Source organism: Vespa mandarinia, chromosome 1, assembly GCF_050613455.1.
Source record: "Vespa mandarinia isolate Hongniang chromosome 1, ASM5061345v1, whole genome shotgun sequence".
NCBI lineage: Eukaryota > Metazoa > Arthropoda > Insecta > Hymenoptera > Vespidae > Vespa > Vespa mandarinia.
Genome location: NC_140810.1, coordinates 4,845,662 through 4,858,865, shown reverse-complemented (window position 1 = coordinate 4,858,865; position 13,204 = coordinate 4,845,662). Strand labels below are relative to the sequence as shown.

Sequence of the window (13,204 nt, the reverse complement as noted above, 5' to 3'; positions counted from 1 at the left end):
TTTTTTTCTTTCGATAAGAAATATCTATCTATTCAAGCGTAATTCTTATAGATTTGCGGCATCGCATTTTTATTTCGTTTGTATTCTATGTTAAAAGAGATAAGAAATTATAACGCTTACGGGTTTAATAATTAAGCGTTTAACGCTACGTACCATCGATTTGGATGCGGAACTAAACGCGCATACATTGCATCATCATATTCCAGAACTCTTAGAGATATTTTACCTTTCAATGATATATAAAACCGTTTCTATGTCACTTTTTCAATTAAAAAGTCGAGACAAAAAGAAAACCTTCATGCTTGGAAGTGACATTGATCTGAAATTCCGTGGAAAGAAATTTCGAATAACGATTGGGTTTCGACATTCTACGTTTTTTTCAATCTTGCGTGAAAATAAATTCTCGAATTTAATTTTATTTATTTATATAACAACTTGAACGAGCTAATTATAATTTTTTCTTATTTATATTGCAATTCAATACGGTATATAAGAATAATTTCTTAATTTAATTAAATCGAATTTATACATCTCTATAATGTAATTTTGAAAAGTTCGCTGTCTGCTTTCGATCGAGATTATCGATACTTGAAATACCATCTAGTATCGAATAATTCGAATTAAAATTGTACATGCATTTCTGATAACTGATCGATTTTGACGAATTGCTGGAGTGATATTTCAGTGATCTGTAATTTTTAATATATGTGTTGTATCATTTAAAAAAAAAATATTTAATGTTAAAAATTAATCGGAGTGATAAAGTTTTTCAACAATTTTATTAAGAATTAAAAAATCATTATCAAGGGTAAATATTTATAATTGCAGCAATGGTTAATGAAACAATAGTTCTCACCTTAATGATTAGATGTCACTGTGATCAAGGGAAGACATTTTTGCTGATAAAACCAATTCTCATTCTGATATATTCTTAGAAATTGCTCCAAAATTATCAATGATAGTGATTTTATTTTTATTTTTAATGAACCGATTTACAAATTCATTTAAAGAATCGATTCATTAAAAAATCGTACTCAAAAGATTGTATCTACCGAGAATTGATTCATCATCGAGAATAATTTATAATACAGTTTTTAATACTTTATCTATTGCAAAAAAAAAAAGATTTTTAAATGAGAAATGACATTTAAATAAATTTAGTGATCTAACCTAGAAATGACTATTTGTGGAAATATTATATATATATATAAAGTTTATTAATACTTACTATACATATCATTTGGAATGTCAGATATAACTATTGTTCAAATATTAAATGAAATTGATCAGATACAGTATATCTTATATACCGAATGGAAAAATACATGTTTTAAGATCATGTTATTTAAATCTTCTGCAGTTCCATTAACGGGAGAGGTAAATTTTATCTTTCATGATTATTTTTATATTCTAATAATATATAATACTTTCAGATGCCTGAAAATGATATAAATTATTATTCGCAAGAACATTCAAAGTCATTTAATGAATATTTGAAAGAAACCAAAGATATTTTTTCTGGTAAGAATACAGATATACAATATTTCTTTCAAGATAATAAATTTGAATGGAGAAGAAATAAACGATGGATTTTAGGAAAAATTACAATATTTCCCATTTCCAATATTGTTCTTATATCTGAAATTTTATATGATATATTGAAACAACAACAACATTTACAAAAAGTAATTTCAGAATTAAGAAAAGAAAATGAATTATTGACAGATAACAATAAAGAATTAAGCGTTAATATAGAGAAAATGATCGAAATGAAAAATAATATGGAAAAGGAATTATATAAAAAATTTATCTTAATTTTAAATGCAAAAAAGAAAAAAATTAGGGAATTAGAAGATAGTTTGAAAAATACAAAATATGGACAAAAGTCAGTATTTGATGTATCCACAGATCAAAGTGAAGATTCAGATACGGACGATAAAAGTACAAAAAATATTAAATTACACGTAGAAAAACCAATATCTTATCGATGCATGAATAAAAATAAGGATTCAGATAAAAAAAGTAAAAAATCTTTTTATGTTCCTCACAAAGGAAGTAAACTTAATAGTAGAAGTATTGTAAATGAAATGGAAGCAACGACTAGTAGAACAATTGAAAAACAAAATTATTTTGATAGCATTCGAAATGAGAAAATGAAATCTGTATCTACAACATCATCAAAGTCAAGTAAGGACAGCGAAGATGAATATGAATTACGATTGTCAGAGACATGTACTGACAAACATAATTTAGATTTTACAGAAGAATTAGAAGAAGAATTATTTTCTTAATAAAAATTTTTAATATTATACATATTATATAGTACATACACTATTCATAATTTATGTACAAAGAATGTGCAATTTATTTAATATCTTTTATTTATGAAATAATATTGATGAAATCAATAATAAATTTATTATATAATATATCATAAGATAGTTAATAAAAGTTTAGTACATAGTATATAAATTTGAAACTTGTAATTTTTAAATCTTTTACTTAACAAAAATGTAAATTGTATATTTTTTTAATCATAAATCATGCAAAATATATAACTGAGATTTATATAACTTTTTGTATATAATATATGTATGCATATGCTTATATGCAACTAATGCATTAAAAAGAAATCAAGAAAGAAATAAGTAAAAATTGAATCACATGTTGTGAATCACTATACATTGTATGTTTTGTAAAATAACTTTAAAAAAGATATGTTTACATTATATGATTAATATTAAATATATATGTATTTCGTTTTAATTTATATTTGGTTGTATAAAATAGCTCGGATAATGTTGCACATTCTTGTAATATGAATGGCCTCTTGGTTGTCTTATATGCTCTTTTCTGATATATACATTTTTATGATTAGTGAGACCAAAGAGATAATTAGGAAAATCTAGCCATTTAGTTGATATCATTTTCCAATGATCTATAGGACAACAATTTTCAAAATGAAGTATTCTCATTTTTTGAAATAATTCAGTACATTTAGTTTTTTCACGAATTGGCCCAGTGGGTATTTTGTATAATAAAAAATGTGTCCATGGATAACGTGGAGGAAGGCTAATACTTCTATTAAATCTTTCTTGTTCAACATTATATAATTTACGAATTCCATCCATAATAAGCTATAAAAGTGATATGTATAATTTTAAGAAGCATATGTATATATATATAAATAATATTTATAAATAAAATGAAAAGCTATTATAAAATGTATCAACTTTTATATGTTCAAATTTTTGAATTCCAATTTTTACGCATCTGGAGGCATCAATTAGCAATAATCGTTTTCCATTAATAAAATTTTTAACAAAACATTCCTATATTAAATAAACAATAAAGAATTTAAAAGATAAATGTTCAATTTTATAAAATCATTTTTATGTATTATCTTTCCTACCGTATATTGAGGTAAACAAATTGTATTTTGCAGCCAATTAATTACATCATCAGTACTCCAATACCAGCAAGGAGGTAAAGGAAAGTTATCAACAATATTTCCAGTTAAACTGAACAACGATAATGGGATTGGAAGCCAAGGTCTATATTTTCTGTTATTTTTATAAATACTAATTAATTCTTTTTGTTTTATTAGAAATAATATTATGTGTACAATTTGATACTAACTTATTTATTGAAATATCAGTATCACAATGTTGTACAGGTTTTGATTTTAAAATTTGAGATAACATTCTGATAATTTTACAAACAAATGCTTTACAATATATTTTCATTATATATATTAGTACGTATATTGAGTCTTAGAAAAAATATTTCTAATAGAATATATGCCTATTCATTTTTATTGTTGATATAATAAGTATGTGTATTTCATATTGATATTCACATATTTCATTTAAGATTCTATTCTATTTATTTTCGTTTTTTTGCCTTTATGATCTCTTATAATGTATGTGTTAATGTAGTTGTATATATCGAACCTGTGTATTCACTCGGAGATCTATCATACATATTGAAAGGAACAAATGTTAATTCAAAATTAATCATATTCTTTCTCTTATAGATCATTTAAATTGAATTAGCAATGTCGAATTTGCAAAATGCATTGTTGTGTATAAAATTGTCGTATTTTATCAATAACAACAGATGATGTATGTATATGTTCGATTATATATTTTACATTTTTTGATTAATAAATGTCTGTTGACTTTGATATAAACAAATTTTATTTTATATATTTTATAATATTCTCTTTTCTCTTTTATAGTTGTTTTATATAATATCTTAAATTTTTTTTTTATATTACAGTTTCAGTTTTCTAGGTGGATAGAATATAACCTCTCTTTTGACATTACAAGAAAAGATTTCTATGAGTAAGGTTATATAAATTTAAACATTATAAAAACATGATTGAAATTACTGCAAAACTTGTCAGAGGATCTGTATATTTTTCTGGAGAAGTCATTGAATGTTTTGTTACATTTAGTAATCCTCCAAATCCAATTCATCAAATATCTCAGAGTCACAGGTATTATTACTTATGTCATATAGTTTTATTTAAGAGATTAATGTCATAGCCTTATTTAAGAGAATAATAATATTCTATTTTATTTCAGTGATATTTTTGAAAGTCTTGCTTGGGCCAGTGCTCAAATTCATTGTCAATGTTCTATGAACAGTAAAGTGGTACTTTCAGATAGATTAAATACGACTGCTAGATTGGCGGCAATAAATGCAAGTAAGAAAGCTAAATTATTATCAAATTATTTATTAAATGTTTCTTGAATAAAATTAAGATGATTAATACATAGGGAATTTTATAGATACAACTTTTGTACCATGGCAACAAGACAATGGTCATGCTATATTAAATACAAAGCCAAAAATTTTGTTCTGTGATTTAAGATTGTCGCCTGGTGAAAGTAAGACATGTAAGTTGTTATTATAACTTGAGAAATATGTACAATTAACTTTATTATACAATATTAGATAAATAATATAAAAATAAGATAGACAGGATAATAAAAGAAATTGTTTAATATATATTAATGGATAATATTATTTTATTCGTAGACATTTATAGAGAAACAATTCCAAGCGATGCTCCTCCTTCGTATAGAGGCCAGGCAGTAAAATATTCTTATAAAATAACAATTGGAACTCAAAGAGTAAACACAGTTATTAAACTTTTACGTGTACCATTTAGAGTATTATCTTTGAGTGGTAATTATTTTTATATTGTGTCATATATCCTACCTTTTTTTTTTTTTTATTAAATATCTGTAAAATAAAAAAAATTATATATTATTAATATTTCATAGAATTATTTTATTTCTAGAGTTACCAGAAATAACGACTTGCAACGATAGCGTTGATTTAAGTCCTAATAATCCTTTTATGGAAACACAGCATAGAGAAACCCCACTAGACATAGCGCTTCAAACTCTTCAGGTTAGTTTTTTTTTCTTTAACGTTTGTAGGAAAATAATAAAAATTACATTATAACATTTATATATATATTTACATAAGACGAAATCTTTCTAGAATTTAACTGCAAGGAGAAGTCCAAATTTTTATAATATAACCAATGGACGTGGACGTGTAGTTAGATTTTGTCTTTTTAAAAATTCTTATAAATTAGGCGAGGACATAGTTGGTACATTTGATTTTTCAAATGCTACTGTATCATGTGCGCAAGTGTCCGTTGCTTTACAATCAGAGGAACATGTCGCAGAGCAATACAGACGAGGAAAGTCGACAACACCAACTTTAGTTAGTTACAATAAACACCATGAAATGTGTTTAGGTTTGAAATACTCTCATTTGGTATTACCTATACCTTTACACGTAACGCCAGATTTTACGACAGAACTGGTAACATTAAGGTGGAGATTACATTTTGAATTTGTAACTACTTCAAAATTAGTTGAAATGCCTTATGAACACACGGTCAATTGGCATGGTCCTTCGACTTTGGATGTTGAAACGATGATATGGGATTTACCTCTTCATATACACCCTACAACGGTTCCGCCAAATACGGCTCAACAAACAAGATATAATATTGTCATTTAACCGTCACAACTTGGACGATGATTATGTTATTGCTATCTCTTTGAAAGAAACGCAAGATTTTTTACAATAAGAGAATGTTAATATTATAATTTATTTTGCATATAGGTCTATAGGTATATATATGCGTGTGGTATAGGTATATATAGGTATATATGTGTGTGTGTATATATATACATATATGCATACACACACACACACACACATACACACAATAATAATTATAATAAAAGTACTACGGTAATAAAGGAAATATGAAAACTTTATTGCTTTATTGCAACTTAAATATAATTTAATATGTATACTAAAGTACATGGTTTTTTCTTTTTCTTTTTTTTTCCTTTTTTAATATCTCAATGCTGTGTGTCGTATGGGAACGGTCTTTCTTCAGGATCACAGGATAATCGTGGATGCAAGGATGATGTCAAACTTGGTGGAGACGGAGTGACGTAAGGAGTCTGATGGTTGTAACGATAACAGCTATAAGGTTTCCATCGATTAGGATGACGTATTTCGAAGGGTATCGTATGATTCCCGTAATACGTTGTTCTTTCTGATACATTTGGAACGTAATTGTATTGAGATTCCAATATACTTTGCAATTGTCTGATATATATTATAGCATGCCTTAGTGATTCAATTTTAGAAAGTTTTTTACCTGGTGGTTTGCATATTGGAAGCTTTGATCTGAGAAGTTCGAAAGCACGATTCATGTCTCTCATTCGCGTTCGTTCGCGATCGCATGCTGACTTTTTGTAGTCTGAAATAAAAACGAATCGAAAATAGAATCTGCGTACGCAATGATCGATTGAGTAAACTCAGTTTCATTCGATTTTTTTTTTTTTTTAATTTAGTTCAGTTAAATTGTATTTTGCATATCGCTAACTTTTTCGAGTTTATTTATTGCAGTCAATTCGATTGCATACTCGATATCTCGTGGATTTAATTATCGTTACAAAATATATATATATATATATATATATATATATATATATATATACACATATATATTTTTTTTTGTTTTCTCATTAATATCCAAGATGGATGAAATTGGTAAAAAGATGGGTGAATTTAGTAAAAAATAAATGAATCTAAGTTCAATATTGACGATTCCTTAAAAATAACGTATAGAATAAATTCATAATTTTTCAGGATGTTCCGTTACTTTTACAAATGGTATGAAAGTATGAATTAAAAACGATGTTGAATGGAATCGAATTGTAAAAATTAAATTTTGTGATTTTATTCAGGATAAGTTTGAAAAAAATTTGATTAAAAATGAAGTCGAGTAGAAAAGGTTAGTTAATATTGTCGGGCATTCGCTTCGTACTTTTTCATATTTACATTCGTTATGCTCGTTAGGAATGAAATTAAACGATGCACAGTATTTCAAAAATCCATTGCCTCATACTCGTGATAAAATGACAGTGATGTTTCTCCTGCAACCTATATCGAACATTGAAACGAAGTATCCCCAGGATAGTAAGGACTTATCAATAAATTTTGATGCGAAGACGAAGAATCATGGGAAAAAAATTAATTTGACGGAAGAATCTATCGAAATGGCTTTTGTCAATCACGACGATGATTCAAATATGTCGAACGAAGAATTTTCCAAGGGATTCTTTCGTGAAGTTTTCGTGGAAACCAATGAAGATCTTCGACGAGGATCATCAAAATCGATTATAGGGAAGATAGAGCGGTCTGAGATGGTAGTCGTTGATAACATAAAAAATGAAGAAGAAGAGTTGATCGAAAATGACAGAGTTAGGCAAGAAAGGACGAACGGTCGGCGTATTCTACGCGAAAATAAACGGCACTCGAGTCGATGGAGGAACAGCTGGATCACGCAATTGATTTTACATTTGTTTTATCAAATAATGGGTAAGAGTAAAAAGAAATATGAGGTGAACGAAAAAGAGGAAAGCAATGTACCAAAATCACTATCTTATCTCGTTTACCGGAAGGAAGAAAATCCTATTGTGGATCAGAAATCGCGGGAAAAGATCGTTTCTACGTTTGTAAGACAGATTCAATGTACGCGGGATAAGAATCTACGTGTAATGTTATTGCAACGAGAACTAGAAACTAGATTGCCTGCCGAAAATACTTTTTCTTCAAAAGTATACGACAAACTCGATTCGCCACGGTTAAGCAGTCCCCTTTGTTAAATCTATCGCAAAATCTTTAATAAACGTATTTGAAAATAATATGAAATATTGAAACAATGAAATATTGTTTTCAGGACGCTTATAGGATTAATTTCGATATATTTATCACCTTTCTCAGTTTGCGAGGGTTCACGCTGTACCGATCTTATACTTGTTTCATGAAGTATCTCCAATTGTGGATGGCCACCTATTATTTCTGGTTCCGGTACTCTTATTATTAAAACATTGTCCGAAGATTGTTGGCGTTCCTCGAGATTATTAGGATCTTGCCATCTTCTTCTCAGGGATTGACGTCGAATCACAGTCGGATCGTCTGGAGGAAAAATTTACTAATGATGCAATTTACCGATAGCTTTAATCGAGGACGGAATTCGATGAGGACATTCGAGGGATCTTAATTCGCTTCCTCGCGTTGAAACCGTCTAAGTTGAAGTTCTTTTTCTTGGATCGTTCTCTCTACAGGCCATTTTTCTAAACGATAATCTCGAAAAGTGCGATAATCTCTTTACGAAATAAGGCACATTTGATTCTTTTAAGTTAATTGCGAAGAAGCGAATAAAAGAGGAGCATCGATCGTTCGTTCGCTAAACCAACCGTTTTCTTCCATTTCGTTGATTACCAAGATCCGTCGAATATACCGCAACGAGCAATACGATGAATCACTTGAAAGGTACCTGATGCACTTTGCGATAATTGATCCTGTAGGTGTTGATCGGCCGTCGATAGAACGTTCGGTAAAATCGTTTCTTGGTGGTTGACGATATCCTGCCGTTGTCGTTCACGATCTCGTTCATGTTCCAGTTCTCGTAGCTCTTGTTGCTTTGAATTTTCATCGAGATCGAGTAAAATGGGAGAACGCGCGTATTCCTCGTCGTTGCTCTCATTTTCCGACTGAAAAAGAAATACCCCTTTTGCCTCTTTCCTTTTCTTTTTTCTTCTCTTTCTCTCTCTCTCTCTCTCTCTCTCTCTCTCTCTCTATATATATATATATATATATATATATATATATATATATATATTCTATCTACCTATATATTTATCTTTTTCTTTCTCTTTGTTCCCTTTATATTGCCTCTCGACCGATATAAAAGCATAGCTACGATTGCGAGAGGAGGAGCCGTAAATGATAGTACCTTGTTTCTCGATAATTCGTTCGGATATCTTTCCGGATTCTGTTCCATGCCAGTTTGTATCGGACGTGGACCACCGTTTCGTTCGGAGAAAGTCTTTTGAATTTTCACTCCTCTTCCGAGCGAAGAATGAAAAACTAGAGAGTAGTCCTCCTCAAATGACGCCCCCGTATGGAATATATCTTGGTCGAACGTCTTTCTCGTTTGTCCTCGGATAAAATGTGGATCGGGCACAGACAGTTGTTATTAATGTTAATTTTATCCGTTTATTAAGTATTCAGGTGTTCCGGTAAGGGGTTCTCATTCATTCATATTTGAGTTCTTGCGACGTGCCGAGTGCATCGTTTACTTTCCCAGTAAAGTATCAATATTTTTTTCTTCCAATTTTTTTTTAGATTATTTTCAAAGAACCCGTATCAGATTTCTAATAACGTATTCATGATAAAAAGGATGGAGGCGATTGCAATTAGGTTAATTAAGACTACGCTCAGTACATTTTTCAAGGGACATTTCTTTTCCTTCTGTCATATCTAACGATAGAGACGTTAGGAAAAATAGTTAATCTACGTCAGTATACGCTCCTGCTGTGTGACATTAGCATCGCCGTGAGAATCCCTGAGTTGATCGGTATAAACATGGGGAATACAAACGTCGAAACATAATAGACGCTCGTTCGATAGAAATACTAATGAGGCAGAACCGTGCAAGTATAACAGATCGCTAAGAATGTCGTTCGTCGAGAAGAGGATATGATGGAAATTACGACTTGGAAACGTCCTTAAAAATGCTTCAACGTGAGCACGCTTCGAATCGAATCTTTTTCGCCTCATTTTACTACGTGAAACGAGCATGTAAACCGTGTATATTCATAAATTTCTATGTGTACTTATATATTATATATCGATACAATATTATATATCGACTAAAAATTTCTACTGAATTTTAAAGCACAATGCAAATTCTTAATGGCATCTTTTAATATATAAAAAATAAAAAAAACGTATATTTAATGGGACAATTTGTGAGACTGCCTTTATATAATAAAAATATTTCTTTAACATTATAGATTAAAATTAAAAGCTAATTAATATCGTCTTCTGATGACTCCACGTGTTGTCGAAAAGAGACGAGAAAATGTATTTCGATTTTTTCTTTTCTTTTTTTTCCTTTTTTTTTTTTTTGACTTGTAAATATCGTCAAGTGATAATATCACTAAAACTCTTCGTTAGCGAAATATTACTGAACCAGCATATCGCGATATTCTGGACATCAACGATGTCCTCGTCGATGTGTCGTTTGAGTTACTGCAACGTATTATTCCGTGACCTGTAAATATAGAATGTTATGTTCCCAATGCATTATCGTTCGGTTATACAAACGTGAATAATTTTTATACCGTAATATTCGTGCCGGTTGCAGAAATAATTCATTAACATTAAGCGTAGTTCTTGATTAAACGATAAATATATCCATGGATTAACGCAGCTGGTTAAACTATTTAAAAGGGCCAGAATGGTGAACGTGGGACCTGAGAAAAATAAAGAAAGATAAAGGATCGATCATCGAAAAGATTTTCGATAAATGGTGATCAAATTTTTATTGTAGAATAGTTTTCTTTGAGATTCCTATTAACGAACTTTTACTTACCAGTAACGAAAGATGATTTGGAAGCTTCAGGATCCCAGGTTGCCCAGAGTTCACATCCGATGAACGGAATGCTCGTTATAACATAGAGAGTGATTACAGCTATAGTCTGCTTTACGGTATTGATCATTGCCTTAGAAATGAATGAACTTCGATTACGAGCAAACCCGCTGACACTTCTAATGTACGTTCTATCGTCTACAGCACCGGACATTTTATTACTTTGCCACACACCAATACAGATTCCAACGTAGGTATATACCAGAACGATGAATGGTAAGAGGAAGACCATTAGACTGTACCTACGTTAAGAATGAACTCACAAAACTTTCCTCTGCGTTTACGTTCTTGTAATAATGAGAAGCAAAGTAAATCTTGATTCGAGGAAATGATAATAGAAGAGGAAAGGAAGGAAGGAAGGAAGGAAGGAAGGAAGGAAGGAAGGAAGGAAGGAAGGAAGGTAGGAAGGAAGGAAGGAACGAACGAAGGAAGGAGGGAAGGAAGGAAGGAAGGATGAAAGAGAAAGATAGATAAGAGCAAACGGAATATCGCTTACCATGTGACGTACGCTCTTTCGCCGAACTTTATGTCAAAAGTTGCCCAGCAGTCCCAAATTCCTGGCGTTATTTCTTGATACGAAAACACGAATAACTGGAATTTAATAAAATGGCGATAGGAACGATATTCGATAAATTCTTTCCATATCTTTTAAGGAAATAAATAATAATAAATAATAGAAAAATTTGTGAGTCGTAATTTCTATACCTGGGGTATACATAGGATAAATGCGATAGACCAAGCCCAATAAACCATTATTCTCGATTTTCTAGATGTAACGCTGCAATAACTGAGAGGATGACAAATTGCATGATATCTGTCGATCGCCGTTGCCGTCAAAATGTAAGAACTTAAATAAGGACCGAACGGTTGAAAGAATTTCACCAGCTTACAGAGCACTGGCCCACCCTGAAATCTATTTCATTTTAAATTCTCCACGATTATCATTAGTATTGTCTTAATGATTTAGTATAAAATCGAATGAATTTGGAGATCAAAGATTCTTACCTGAAAGTAATATCCCAACCGAGTTGAGGTAGGACATCGAGTAGACCTGTCAACAAATCTGCGATGCTAAGATTCATAATGAAGAAGTACATTCTGGTGAGTTTTTTACGGGCACGATATCTCCTTAAATAGATAGAAAACAACACCAAACTATTTCCGAATACAGTGATAATAAATATAGTCGTTAAAAGTGTGATTTCCCATTTAGCGAGATTCTCGTCTCTGCCATCTTCTTGATAGTCAATTATAAACGACGAGTTTTCTTTCTCATTCATTATTATTTATTCTTTTAGGACAAAACAAATTTTTGATTATCACCACTTGATGGATCACTATACTAATCCGAATAAGTTTTCGAAGACGATTGTGCACTATACGTATTGTTACATGAATTTATGTACGACTGAATATTTTACCAATTGTATATTCATATCGACTTCCGCTCTTGTCGAAATAACCTTCTTATCGTCATAACATCACATATTGAAGTTCCTTCAAAATATATCTTTCTTAAATGGAAGCGAAGCAATCCATTCACATCGAATACAAAAATATTTTTACGACGTATCGTTGATCAAGTGTCCACTCGTAAAGAAATTGTCCCATGAAAGAAGATAAAAACAATTCTATGAGTTATCCTGAAGAAAGTTCCAAGAACTTTTGATGGAATCACAGCTCAATGTATAGTCGTAGAAACGTCAATTTCTTGAATGCGAAGTCATCTTGTTTCTTCTCTTTTCCTTTTCTCTTTTTTATTAATTTTTCTCTTCAACGCGCACCGGTGCATTCTCGTCGATAAATGAATTATGATCTCTTATTATTTTCTTGAGTGACGTATTATCAAATGATTTATTAATATTATGTGTTCGTCGTACTACGTTTTTCAATGGTAAGATGTCAAGGATCAATGACAGAGGATCGTTGTTGAAGTGATCGACAATACTTCTTGTGAAATAAAAAGTGTTAGCTACGATTTACATTACACGATCACTACCGGTCTATTGTGTTATGAAAACACATTTTACATGTTTACGAGAATTGTTTTTTTTTCTTTTTTTTTTTTTATCAGCATTTAACTTGCCTCTATCTTGATACTCAAACATAGTACACGAACATTCTTCGCGAAGGATTCCAAGCTATTCGGAAATG

At 30.4% G+C, this 13,204-nt stretch overlaps 4 protein-coding genes across 8 annotated transcripts; 2 read left to right on the top strand and 2 right to left on the bottom strand.

Annotated features, from left to right (window-relative positions):
* The first annotated feature begins 891 nt into the window (after positions 1-891).
* Positions 892-4,299, top strand: LOC118444930 (DNA repair protein XRCC4). 2 transcript variants are annotated; one of them, XR_014982217.1, is made up of 4 exons: positions 892-1,377; positions 1,434-2,187; positions 3,446-3,552; positions 4,282-4,299. XR_014982217.1 is itself a non-coding variant. In XM_035873718.2 (2 exons), exons 1-2 carry the CDS (start codon positions 1,246-1,248, stop codon positions 2,289-2,291), a joined length of 990 nt encoding a protein of 329 aa, XP_035729611.1. In that variant the 5' UTR covers positions 892-1,245; the 3' UTR covers positions 2,292-3,194. The 2 variants fall into 2 exon arrangements, 1 of the variants encoding a protein (XP_035729611.1); XM_035873718.2 differs by lacking the exons at positions 3,446-3,552; positions 4,282-4,299 and having other exon boundaries at positions 1,434-3,194.
* Positions 1,429-6,304, top strand: LOC118444928 (RAB6A-GEF complex partner protein 2). 4 transcript variants are annotated; one of them, XM_085657097.1, is made up of 9 exons: positions 1,429-1,521; positions 3,446-3,552; positions 4,037-4,124; positions 4,282-4,501; positions 4,590-4,711; positions 4,785-4,904; positions 5,047-5,196; positions 5,312-5,424; positions 5,518-6,304. In XM_085657097.1, the coding sequence occupies exons 4-9, from the start codon at positions 4,380-4,382 to the stop codon at positions 6,046-6,048; spliced, it is 1,158 nt and encodes a 385-aa protein (XP_085513223.1). In that variant the 5' UTR covers positions 1,429-1,521; positions 3,446-3,552; positions 4,037-4,124; positions 4,282-4,379; the 3' UTR covers positions 6,049-6,304. The 4 variants fall into 4 exon arrangements, with proteins under 4 accessions (XP_085513223.1, XP_035729607.1, XP_035729606.1 ...); XM_035873714.2 differs by lacking the exon at positions 4,037-4,124; XM_035873713.2 differs by lacking the exons at positions 1,429-1,521; positions 3,446-3,552 and having other exon boundaries at positions 3,922-4,124.
* sage (salivary gland-expressed bHLH) lies at positions 6,185-10,249 on the bottom strand. The gene is made up of 4 exons (XM_035873719.2): positions 9,350-10,249; positions 8,891-9,107; positions 8,326-8,529; positions 6,185-6,805 (listed from the first exon to the last, which is right to left on the bottom strand). The coding sequence occupies exons 1-4, from the start codon at positions 9,395-9,397 to the stop codon at positions 6,399-6,401; spliced, it is 876 nt and encodes a 291-aa protein (XP_035729612.1). The 5' UTR covers positions 9,398-10,249; the 3' UTR covers positions 6,185-6,398.
* A 173-nt stretch (positions 10,250-10,422) lies between these two features.
* Positions 10,423-12,970, bottom strand: AkhR (Adipokinetic hormone receptor). Its single transcript, XM_035873717.2, has 6 exons — positions 12,056-12,970; positions 11,756-11,963; positions 11,547-11,641; positions 10,994-11,292; positions 10,743-10,874; positions 10,423-10,672 (listed from the first exon to the last, which is right to left on the bottom strand). The coding sequence occupies exons 1-6, from the start codon at positions 12,328-12,330 to the stop codon at positions 10,572-10,574; spliced, it is 1,110 nt and encodes a 369-aa protein (XP_035729610.1). The 5' UTR covers positions 12,331-12,970; the 3' UTR covers positions 10,423-10,571.
* Between the last annotated feature and the right edge of the window lie 234 nt (positions 12,971-13,204).